Source organism: Calypte anna, chromosome 2 (genome assembly GCF_003957555.1).
Source record: "Calypte anna isolate BGI_N300 chromosome 2, bCalAnn1_v1.p, whole genome shotgun sequence".
Classification (NCBI taxonomy): domain Eukaryota; kingdom Metazoa; phylum Chordata; class Aves; order Apodiformes; family Trochilidae; genus Calypte; species Calypte anna.
In genome coordinates this window covers 53,470,033-53,482,956 of record NC_044245.1, presented here as the reverse complement: position 1 = coordinate 53,482,956, position 12,924 = coordinate 53,470,033, and the positions used below count along the sequence as shown (strand labels likewise).

Genomic DNA, 12,924 nt, shown 5'->3' with positions numbered 1-12,924 from the left:
TGTGAAGTAATACTTTATTAAAACCAACTGAAATAACTGGAAAAGTAGGCAAACCACCATGGACAATAGTACTATTTCACGTTACAAAAGAAGGTCACGAGAGAATTCAATTTTAAAATGGAATATTCTGCTTGATGAGGACAAGAACAAAACCTTTTTTACTGTATAATCTTTTTTGTTTGAAAGGTCACAGAAAGTTTCAGAATCCAACCTCAACTAAAACAAGTAAAAATTAGTACTTTTTATTTTAAATACCTATGCAGTAATTTGTAGATTGATACCAATGGTTTGTGATGAAAAGCTGCAGGCAAAATTTATTAGTAGATCATAGGCTGAATTCTTACTCTTGTGTATTTAAAGTAAGCATAATCAAAGCATATTCTCATGTATATGAAGTAGGACAGAAATTTTGAAGTAAATTATTCTTTTTACACAGACAGCTAAGAAATAAAAAGCCTACTATCAAAAACCAGTACAATGAAACCATAAAAGCATTGTTTTAACTGCACATACTGCTTTAGCAGCCCTTATGAGGAATCTTAATACTAAGTTTGTAATAGAAAATTCAACAAAATGTTTCAAAAACTACAAGAAAAAGTATGAAGAGACAAGGAAACAAACAAACAAAAAAATAAAGTGCTTCAAGGGTTTTCTAATTGTTCCTTAGATTTCCATACCTGAGAAGAAATATTGATTCATTTGATTCACCATCACCTGCACTTTTTGGGCGCAATTCAGCCTGAGTTTCTAATGAAAAAAGAACATGAACTTGCATTTAAAAGTTAAAGTTAAAAATAAGTTAAAAATAAACAAAACATAGTTAATAAGGATGTAAATTTATTTAGTGGGACAAAATTCCCCAGACAAACTAATTCAAAATAGCATAATAAATAATATTACCTGTCTTGAAAGAACTCCTTGATGTCTTATCATTTAGTCTTGAAGATGAGAGGCTATCTAGATTTTTATGAGTATCCACTGGCTCTTTGGCAATCCAAGACACAGATGACTCTGTTTCTTCTCTGCTGTTTAAAAAAAAGATAAACACAGATTGAAAATATTAAAAATTATCATCATATCCATTATGTGTTGCAATCATTAGCATACAATTTCACTATCATTCTCTAGATCAGCACACTATTGTAATATGTGCTACACTTATTTTTTATATTAGAAATGATAATGACAGAAGATGTACACAAAGGACTTGGAAACATATTTTTTAAATCTCTAACTCCCTCAGTAGAACTTGTTTGAAAGAAGCTAGAAAAGCTGTATTATTACCACATAATACCAGAGCTATAAAGAAATTTTAAAAGCTTTATAGACAATTCAATCTTCACATGAAGAAGTCACAACAGACTTCAAAAAACGAAGTCCAAAGACTTAATTTAGATCAGTAGAAACTGCCTTTTTTTTTTCCTTAATGATTCATATCTCACATTTAGTTGCAATTCTATTGATTTTGGTTGCTTGGGTTTTTTAACATACCTCTGTATTATTCACATGGGAATGGGTCATGAAACCTTCCTGACTCTAGGCTATCAAATATTAATCAAAGCCATATTGTGAAGAAAACAAACAGATACATGGACATAACATTTGGAAAAGTACTGAGCTTCTTCTGCATGTCAAGCTCATGTGCTAAGTTGGTCATACTTGTCAACTAGCACATAACTCAGTGGATGTATCAGAGGTATTAGAAAACCCTCAAGAATAAATTCAATAGCCCAAGATTTGGTAGGAGGTTAAGATTCTTCTGATTCTCCGAGAATTCCTCAAAGACGAGCACTGCAGTGGAGGCTGATGTAAGTCCTGTTAAAATCCTGAATGTATTCTTACTTTGTGATATAATGTTTAAATCTTGATTTATTATCTGCCTTGGTGGTGAAAGTGGTAATAAAATTAAGAGACAATGAGCTGTATCTCACACTAGAAAAATGTTAATAAGAAAAATACTGCAACACTAGTATCAGAAAGGGGTATCAAGCAACACTAAAGAGAATTTTTAAATACAGTACAAAAACATTCAGCATCCTAAAAGACAGCTATTGTCACATTAATTTCCTAGGCTGGTATGTAAAATATCTTTAAAATATTGAAAACAAAAGAACATAAAACTCAACACTAAATACTGCAATTCAGAATTTTAAAAAACCCCACCAAGCTGGCAGAAACTTTGAAAAAGCCTAACTCTTAAATACATAGAAACTACTATTCACAAAAGGTTTGGGTTTCTCTGCACATATAGCAGTATAGAATATTACAAATTTAGGGAAGAAAACCCACTAGATTAATGCCTTAAGTCATAAGCAAAGATTATGGGTCAGCTGCCTTTGCAAGGATATAAGGCTGAATCACAAATCTAAGTGCTCTACTGATAGGCTTTGCAATGCTCTAAGCCTAACACATAAGCAAAAAAAACTCAGTAGAGGAAGAACTGACCCATATTTATAGGATGCTACAAAAAGCTTAAAAAAAAGAGATCCAAATTACTGTGCATAATTTTTATATAAACAAATAAATTAAAATGAGAGCAGCTAGTTCAGAAGTAAATTTTAATATATTCTATATCCAGAAGGATGGAGTCTGTCGAGGGTAAACAGACAATGTAAAACTGATTCCTAAGCATTCAAAGCTATTCACTGAATAGTGGAAACTCCATTCATCAATTAATTAATATGAAAATCTACATAAATATGTTAATATATATTGTAAATTAATACATATTTTGTATATGAATAAATAAAAACATACAGAAAACCATAATAAAAATACAGAAATATTTGTTTGCTTTGATCACTGTACAAGAAGTCTTCCTTGAACATTTGGTACCTTGAGCTTGTGCCCAGTCTGTCTGCAGAATCACCACCACAATGGCTAAGTGACCCTTTCCAGAACGGATGCTGCAATAGGTCTGTCCAATTCAGCCTTTTGAAAAGAAAAAAAAAAAAACTATCAGAAAAAGCAGTGGAAAAATACGAGTCCCCAGAGACACCAGAATAGTTTTTTGAACCCGGTGACAATTCAGAGCAATTAACTCTGTTGCTCACTCTTATTTGGTCAACAAATATGTTTTTTTACAGGACAAACTGCCTCATATCAGAAGAGAGAATTGATTCAGCACAAAGGTATGAAACTAGGAATGAAGGAAACTTCACAGTCAACCCCAACATTTGACCTGTCTGAACTACCCTATAAATTATAACCTTATATTATTTAACAATATGACTCTATCAGCCATAAATCAAAGCTTCATAAAACATCTGTCCAGTTCTCTGCAAAAGCAAAGCTGTCAAGTTTTGTAACTTCACATCATTTCATTTATAAAGTTATGTGGCACAAAACTTAATATACTTAATTTATATACTTAATGCAAACATTCATTATGTCTATATTCATATATTAAAAAAGCACATTTCTGGTTTTATGAGGGATTAAATTATTTTTGCATACTTTGTGATCTACAAATTACTATACATCTGCTATGATAGCATCTGTTTTTTTCCAGAGGTGAAAATAGACAATGGAGACAGCTGTCATGGATTAGACATTACCTTTTTTGAGGATCCTTTTGAAGCAAGCCATCAAGCAAATTAATGAAGTCAGCAGAAGGCTTGTGAAAATCAAAACCTGTGAATAAAAGCACTTGATAAGCACTGGTTAGCAAAGCAAACCATCACACTATGTAGATAAAATAATTATCAGATCATGCTAAAAACTTTTATTAATTAATAATTTCATCTGAAAAAATCTGCAAGCATGAAGAATCCTAAATATAGACTCTTTGCATCCCAAAGGATTCTCAAATAAATTAATAAACATCAAAACAAAACATACTCAACAATAATCCAAACAAACCACCAATGCTCTGGCAAACTAAATAACATTTTTTATATGTTGAAAAAAAAAACAAACCAGCACCCTCCAATTATCATTTAGCTGTTAGTAAGAAGTGGAGTTGATATCTGCTAAAATTGAAATTAAATTTCCCCCAAGCATTATAATTTTGAAAATTATCATTGATGCACCCTAGTATACAATAGAGGTTTCCAAAATTCTTATTCAACTGAGAAAGATTCAAGTTAGATTCAAGAAAGATTCTGAGAGGTCAGAAAGATTCTGAGAGGTCAGAAAGATTCTGAGAGGTCAGAACTATGAATTCCCCTTTATTGATTTTGAAAACATCTCTTAGAATTGAAATAAGTAAAAAATTTTACCTTGGTAAGTATTACTGTGACTTATTAAACAAAAAATAACCAAACATTACCCTCTGGTCTAGGTGGCAATGGATCTTCATATAAAATCTTTTCAATCAATTCAGAAAAGCTATCTGAAAAGAATGGTGGTCTTCCTACAAACAAACACAAGAGCATTTCACAGATTAGGCAGATTTCAAAATGTCTGTCAGGTGCAATGATATATGATGAGCTCATACTCCTAAGGAAACATCCAAAGAAAATAAACACCTTCAGCCCAAATTCTGTTATCAAATTCTCTTGTTAATTCAGATATAAGACCCTGGATTAAATTATTCTAGCATGAAGAAAAACAGGGACCAAGGACAGAACAGGTAACAAAGAGGCTTGATTTAGGTCACCATGATAGCTCTATATGAATCAGCAATGAGACAAGAGAAGGCCCAGACAGAAACCTCAATATCTATGTAACTGTGTTCATCCAGTATATCAGTTTATTGTTTAAAATTTGAGAAGGCTGCACTGTAATTCTGTTCTGTGATGAAATTTTCCTTCCAGATGCACTTTATCTGCATTTCAGAAACCCAATGTAGAGCAGTGAAAGAGTTTTCTCTCTGAAACATCAAATGAATAAACTAGAGTTTAATACTAAAGAGATTAAGAACATTACACTATCATGATGGGAGGACTGCTCTAATTTTAAATCATAGTATTTAAATTATACAGGTTGGTTAGTATTATATTATTTAGATCACAGTCAAGAAGACTACTCAATAGTATTACTTCACTTGATTATTTGATAAAAGTCTCCCTTTTTTATTTTAAAGTACAAATTCTTTAAAATAACTTTAAATCCTGTTTTAAGTTTTTCTGTATCTTCACTTCACTAGAAAGTTAACAAGAATTTATTCTGAGACCATAACCTATGTACCCATTGTTACATATAATAAATACACAAACTTACAACCTGAGAACATTTCATAAAGTAAACATCCCAAGGACCACAGATCACTGGCTTTGGAGTAGTCTTCTCCCTTTATTGCTTCTGGAGCTGTGTATTGTGGAGAGCCTACAAAATAGAGCATGTATAATGCACTTTGATCATTAATTCAGTATTTATCCTGGTCAGCACTTCAAACTCTGTAAGTTCAGTGAGTTAGGAATTATCTTCACTTACTGTAATAAAACTGAGATACAAAGCTGTCCTGGTTTGGGCCAGGATAGAGTGTTACACTGACAAAAATTTAAGTTTCAAAGGAACTTCTCTCACATAATGTTACTGAATTACATAGGATTACATATGCTATTTTGTTGTTTATTTCACTTATATTTACCAAGCTGGCTTGTGCTACACTTTTCTAACACTGTGATTAATGCAAAGGATGTTTTGATATATTTTGACAGCTTCCAAAGCTAAGCATATTGAGCAGAACAGTAAACTAACATAATTCACATTTGAGGAACAGAAATAATTATCTCACATGAGGGATTTTTTGTGGTTGGTTGGTTGGTTGGTTTTTTGTGGGGTTTTTTTCACAAGACAGAAACCTTCATGAAATCAGAATGCTCTTGCTACAAAAGCAACATAGTTAGCCAGATGGATCACGGATCTAAAATAGCTATTTTCACACTAAAACACTATGAAAATATCACATATTAAATGTCAGCAGCTTATTCACAAACCCCTTTTATCTTGATATAAAAAAACCACACAGTTCCTATTTCTACAGTTGTTCCCTTCTAAACACTAACTTGGTTCTCAAAAACCTCTTAAAATTACTCAAACTCAGCAAAAACATCTATTCTATTATACTTCAGAAAGCTTATTTTGGATTCTCTTGTTGTTGGCTTTTATTTTTTCCAGTGACAGAAGGACACTAACCACACACATGAAAACACCTGGTCTAAAAGGCAACAGGAAGGAGATCTGTATTTTTTCCTGAATAAAGATCTGGTCTTTAAAGAATAGTATGAAGAAAGTTCTTTTTGTTCCCATAAATATTGCCAAGAACTTCTGATAACAGTACCTGCTATGATACATCATTATCTTACAAAGTGTTCTTAGTGATATGCTCTGGGATGATGACCAATACAAGACTTGGAAGATTAAAACCAACATTCTGAATTTTTCTTCAATGACAAAATAACATAGTATTTTCAACCTATCACCCTTGCATGAATCTGTCCATTGAAAACAAAGCACATTAACTTTCTCAAACTTTAAAAAGGAATTATCATTCTTAAGTAAAAGGTACCGAAACAGTCAAGTCTCAAACTAGAAATCACTTGGATCATTTGAATCAACAAGGACAATAAGGGTGCAGCAGTGTAGTTTGCAATGAAGGGCAGTTTTGCAGTTTGATGCAACACTGAATTTTGAGCATACAAATTTAAAAGAGCCACCTCCAGTTTTGTTTTATTGAGAGTTTATTATACAAGTATACTACAGTTGATGATAACCTACATATGAATTTCCATCCAAAAATAACCTGGTCTGTTTATAAAAAGCAGTACAGGTTATGAATTGCTAATATGCCATGCATTTTATGATAGACAGAAGTATATTTTTTCCAACCTTTAGTTAAACTGGCTTTATGAAACTTAGAATTACTGTAAATAGTTTCTTTTCTGCCTACTCACTTGCAGCTGCTGTTCTCAGGGAGTTATGTTCCCTCTGAACAACCTTCTCGCAGACCAAAATTTTGGGTTTGAGCTTAGTTTAAAAACTCCCCATATGCAGGATATGCAAAGCCTGTTTACATAAAATGTACAGATTGTGCTTTGTGTTGTAAAGACAAACACAAACATTAAAAATCATTAAAAATTAAAACACTGACAAAATGATGAACAACTAATTTATTTTCTTCTCTCCAAATAATTTAAAAAAAAACTTTTTTCCAACTTCCATTCTGTGTCTGTGGTATAATTTAGTTTTGAGTTGTAAAAATACCATACCTTGAAATCTATTTTTCAGATTTCTTTGTGGAGTGCTTTCACTGGTATCTCCTTCACCCTCTTCAGATCGAACTAAAGCAAAAAATTCTTCCAAGTTTTCACCCTCCACTTTAGCCAAGCAAAAATTACTGAATTTCAAGGTGCCAGGCCCTTCCAGGAGAATCTAGAATAAACATAATCCAACATAAAAGTATAATATACTAAAAGTGATGATCGTTGGCATTTCCAAAGAAAAGTATAAAATAATTTTTAAAAAACCTCAGAATCTCAAATCACTTAAGTAGATACAGAAGAGATAGAGATCACTACAACTAAAAACAGAGAAAAGCTTCTCTTTTAACACCAATACTGTCTTTTTTCATATAACCAAAAAATTACTGAATCTCACAACAGAACCCTTCATAAGTTTAAATGCACAGTTTTCTTTCCTCATTATTAAATCTAAATAAGCAATTAAGTTACTATAGGAAAGAAAATAAGAGTAAAACCATACAGGAAACTAAAAGTTCAGTAAAAAACCCCATCATTTAATTTGAGGAAAAAGAAAGGTGAATCTTTCCAATTTTATTTAGCAAAAAATTCAAAAAATTCCATCCAGTGATCATAGAATCATAGAATTGGCTGGGTTGGAAGGGACCTCAGAGATCATCGAGTCCAACCCTTGAACCACCGTTGCGGTTGCTAGACCATGGCACTGAGTGCCACATCCAGTCTCTTTTTAAATATCTCCAGGGATGGAGAATCCACTACTTCCCTGGGCAGCCCATTCCAATGCTGGATCACTCTCTCCGTAAAGAAATTCTTTCTAATATCCAACCTAAACCTCCCCTGGCACAACTTAAGACCATGCCCTCTTGTATTCTTGAAAGTCGTCTGGCAAAAGAGACCAACGTCCACCCGGTTACAACCTCCTTTCAGGGAGTTGTAGACAGCGATGAGGTCTCCCCTGAGCCTCCTCTTCTCCAGGCTGAACAGCCCCAGCTCTCTCAGCCTCTCCTCATAGGGTCTGTGCTCGAGTCCCTTCACCAGCCTGGCTGCCCTCCTTTGGACCTGCTTCAGGACCTCGATATCCTTCCTGAACTGGGGGGCCCAGAACTGGACACAGTACTCAAGGTGTGGTCTCACCAGGGCTGAGTATAGGGGCAGAATCACTTCCTTGGACCTGCTGGCCACGCTGTTCCAGATACAGACCAGGATGCCATTGGCTTTCTTGGCCACCTGGGCACACTGCTGGCTCATGTTCAGCTTCCTGTCAATCGTGAGAGCAATCTATACATTCACTGCTTATTCTCATAAATAAAACCTTCATAATCCCCCAAAAGTTTGGAGAAATAGCTCCCTATTCAGATGGGAAAGAAAAATCTTAAAAAAAAAAAAATTACTTTAGCATTCAGTGTTTTGTATTCCACAGAATACTTGACAGCAACATACTTCTTTGGAAGTATGAATGGAAGCATGTCCATTATGCTTTATTCATATTTTTTCTACTACTTTTGACCCTACAATTTACAGAAGTTGAATATAGTTTTTCAAATTTTTACAGAAAATTCAGAGATGAGCAACTTGATCACTTAGAGATCAACATAAAAAACAGTTACTGTTAAGCAAGAATTTTTGGTTATAGTTACATTCTGGTTACTATATAAATTAAAACCAAACATTTACAATGATACATAAATTCTACAAGCAAACACAAATCAAAAACTACATGGAGATTTACATAAATATTGGAGAGAAATTAACTTGATGGATGAACCACTCACTGGATAAGGAATTGGTGAATGGTTGCACTCAAAGAGTGCAAATCCACAGGAGGGCCATGAATATGATCCAATGGATCCAATGGCTGGAGGTTATTCTGCCTAGAGAGGGCTCCAGGAAGACCTTAAAGCAGCCTTCCAGTACCTGAAGGGGCCTACAGAAAAGGTGGGGAGGGACTTTTTACAAGGGCATGTAGTGACAAGACAGGGAATAATGGCCTTACACTGGAAGAGAGTAGGTTCAAGATAGATATTAGGAAGAAATTATTTAGTGCCAGGGTGGTGAGATGCTGGAACAGGTTTCCCAGGTCAGTTGTGCATGTTCCCTCCCTGGTAGTGTTCAAGGCCAAGCTGAATGAGGCTTGAGCAACCTGGTTTAGTGGGAGGTGTCCCTGCCTATGCAGGGGGGTTGGACCTTTAAGGTCCCTTCCAATACAAACCATTTTATGATTCTATGATCTGTATGTTTATACAAAAGCAAGATGACAATTTAAATGGCATTTGGAAACAACACAGAACATTATTAATAAAGAAAGTTTCAGTTAACTTTATTCCCTCATTAACATATTCTATTACTTCAAAATATTCTGCACCATGAGAGTATAATAATAAAGTCATACATCCAAGGTCAAAGAACTAAAATCCTTCATCAGCTCAAATAAATACACCACATCAAAATTAATCTATCCCAACGCATCAAACATACAAAAGAGAAAGAAATCAATTCTGTCATAAAATAACCATTTGTCTTCACATATGTTCTAAAGCTAAAACTGGTCTCCAACCTGAAGCAAGTCCCTTCCAAACAGTAAAATAGAAATACTGAAATGTTAATGGCATACAAAGTAACATGTAATGTCCACTGTAAATAATACTTCTCCTTACCTTTCCAGGTGTCAGTTCACAAAAGATAATTCCAAGCTTATGTATATGGTATAGACCAGTAATCAAATCAACACCAAATTCTCTCACTACATCTTCAGGTAGATGTTCATCTTGAGCAATAACAGATTCTAGAGAACCACCTGAAATACATTTACACATCTTCAGCAAGTGCATAAAGAACATGCCATTCAGATAATTTCCTGGGACATTATATAAGCTTCTTTCAAAGCTGTCAAGAAAAAAATTATTATCAGCAGACAAAAATATTTCTTGATATTACCTATAGTTTAAAAAGCCAAGATGTATAGAAAAAAATAACCTATTTCCAATACCGTGACAAAAATCTTCATTTTTCCTACAGTTAAATTGACTGCATAACTTGCCAGGTTTTTTTTTTCCTTTTTTTTTTTTTCCCAAAAGAAACATAAAGAGAAAAAATGCAAATATCACTTTTCTTCTTCACCCATCACCTACTTCCTCACATCCCACTGATTCTCAGATATATGAGATTCACTGCATTTGAGCCATTCCTGCCTTAACTGTTCACAGGACTTGGACTTCTCATCTCATTTCCCACGAGCTCATTGAACACTCTCTCTCCTCCTTCATCTCCCAGTCTCCTGTCCTAAAAATGCAATCCATTTCCTCAATCCCATTTGGTTCTTTACTACTCCTGCAATAAACCTGATCCCCTGGTTTGTATTTTGTCAATTATCTATCAGTTTCTTGGCTTATCTATTATTTATATTTTGGGCAATTCACGCAGATGAAAATCTCTGAGTGAAAACAGGGATTAGGAAAGCTTTTCATAGAAAATTATACTAGATCTTTTATTCCAAATCATACAATAGATCATTCTGACCTTCTTCCACTTTGCTCAGTAATTTCAGTTCACAAAATAGCAAGACTAAATGTTTTGTCACTACAGTATTCTTCAAATCATTTAACACTGCTGAATCTTAAAATTTCTAAGCTTTTTTTATCCTGTTTAGTAAACCTGTTACTTCTTCAAAACAAGCTCCATGTTACACAGCTATAGCAAAGATTTTCCCACCATGTTTATTTACTGGGGTTTATAATGCATTTTAGAGAACTACATATAGAATAGTACCATAATATAACCAAATACACAAAGGAAAAATAGCAAAACCAGCAACACAGAAATATGCTGTACCAGATTACAGAAACTCACTTTTCCACCTTGAGACAAGTGAGAGTGATTTTCCATGTTTCAAAAGCAGTTTTCAAGGCTCTACAAAATCCATACTATATCCATGTCTTATCCTAAGTAAGTTAGCCTCAAGACTCTCCTTGCAGTGAACTAAAATACTGCAAGGTAAAATTAGATTATAATTGTTCAAACTATACTTGAACAGGCTGCCTGTCTAATAACTTACATATGTGCCCATGTTAGACTAATCAAACAGACCAAAGCCTCCATATGAGCTATTAACTTCACTTTTAATCACTGAAAAATGACCTGATTTTTTTTTTGTCAGAACATGTAGCTTCTCTGTCAGTAATTTGAAACAGTCCTGGATAGAAAAAAAAGACTGCATGTAATATTGACTTTTACTATGAAACAAACTGCATGCATCACTTGTACAACTGGATGCTTGTTTTTCCCACATGTGGTACAGCATGATATCTGGAGTTTAAAACACAGTCATCATGATTAAAGGAAGCTGCAGTGTATTTCTTCAGTGTATTGCTAAGAACCAATCAAAACTTCATGAATCACTTCATGCAGTTTTGGGTTCTCTGAGATCTGAAATTAACATCTTAAGATAAAAACCAAACTACTTCTACTGAACAAGAAGAAAACTTACTCATTTACTATTAGCTACAAAATTGCCCTTTGACTGAAACATTTATTTGAACAATATTGTCATTTGTACATTGTAACTTGATTTGCTTCTTGCTCTCTTGCAAATCAGAAGAGAAATAAGACTTCAAATGATTTCTAAGAAGGTTTCCAAAAGTAAAACCATTTTTATATCTAAGCAGATTTTTCAAGTTAATAATCAGATAATTATTAAGTATTTTCAATGCTCTAAGTATGTGTAGTGGAGAAACTGCTAAATGAAATCTCTTACAAATAGTGACTCCATAAATTTTCACCTTTTGAGTTTCTTACCTGTGCATAATTCCACTACAAGCCACAGATGGTTACTTGTTTCATACCATTCATGAAATGTCACTATATTCTTGTGTCTGATTTCATGAGTCAAGCGAACCTAGAACAAAGTTTTTGACATACTTAGCTGGGAAAAAAACCCAAAAGCAATATATATGGACTTAAGGTGGCAGAAGACAATACAACTTTACTCAAGATGAACTACTTGTTTTCTTACCTATTCCAGTCCACTACATTTATTCTTCAATTAAAATATTTTAGTTTATATATATATTGAGGAAAGATAACTTTCCTCACAGACTCTACCCAACTCACCTGTTTTTTAAAAAATAGAAAAAAAAAGAAAAAAAAGGAAGGTCCTCAACCCAAAATCATAAGCACTTTTTAACCTTACAGCATCACTAAAACAACAACAGAATCTGGGGTGCAACTTGCATTCGTACTTTCCTTCCAATGAGAAAACAAGCATGAAACAACATGGTGAATACAGTAAGAGGAAATCAAGAGCAAATTTTTCCATCACTCCTAATAATATCAGTCAAGAACAATCATTCAAGGGTCCCTGGAAATTGCATTTCTATGACACCTACATGATCTAATCTCTACAGAAGCCTCTGTATCTTGTCAGAGTGATATATAAGGTATCCCTGATGGGCCTTCTAAGAGGAATATGCTTCTAAGAAAAAAAATTTATCATCCAACAAACAGCAACTGAAAAAATGAGAGGCAATAGAAAACATAATCTATCTACTAGAAAAATATAAGTGAAATGTCTATTTGTATCAGTTACAGTTTATTTTCAGAAAGTTTTTTATGCTTAAAACTCTGCCAAGGTATTACAAATCACAAGTTATTTACCTTAAATGCTATTCCTTCATCAAAAATTATTTATTCCACATGAGAAATTTATCACTATTTCTACCACTGAATTTGCAAAAGTGATAAAAAAATAAAGAAAATCACTACATGCAACCATTTTTACAAGTTT

The 12,924-nt window shown here is 33.6% G+C and overlaps 1 protein-coding gene across 1 annotated transcript in view; it reads right to left on the bottom strand.

Moving 5' to 3' along the window:
• ULK4 (unc-51 like kinase 4) overlaps nucleotides 1-12,924 on the bottom strand; it is a 205,602-nt gene that overhangs the window by 189,168 nt on the left and 3,510 nt on the right. The window contains exons 3-11 of the mRNA XM_030445373.1: nucleotides 11,937-12,036; nucleotides 9,800-9,939; nucleotides 7,155-7,317; nucleotides 5,167-5,268; nucleotides 4,271-4,354; nucleotides 3,558-3,633; nucleotides 2,836-2,931; nucleotides 901-1,025; nucleotides 678-747 (exon numbers count right to left, since the gene is read on the bottom strand). Of these exons, the coding sequence (XP_030301233.1) occupies nucleotides 678-747; nucleotides 901-1,025; nucleotides 2,836-2,931; nucleotides 3,558-3,633; nucleotides 4,271-4,354; nucleotides 5,167-5,268; nucleotides 7,155-7,317; nucleotides 9,800-9,939; nucleotides 11,937-12,036 (956 nt within the window). The remainder of the gene's footprint in view (nucleotides 1-677; nucleotides 748-900; nucleotides 1,026-2,835; nucleotides 2,932-3,557; nucleotides 3,634-4,270; nucleotides 4,355-5,166; nucleotides 5,269-7,154; nucleotides 7,318-9,799; nucleotides 9,940-11,936; nucleotides 12,037-12,924) is intronic.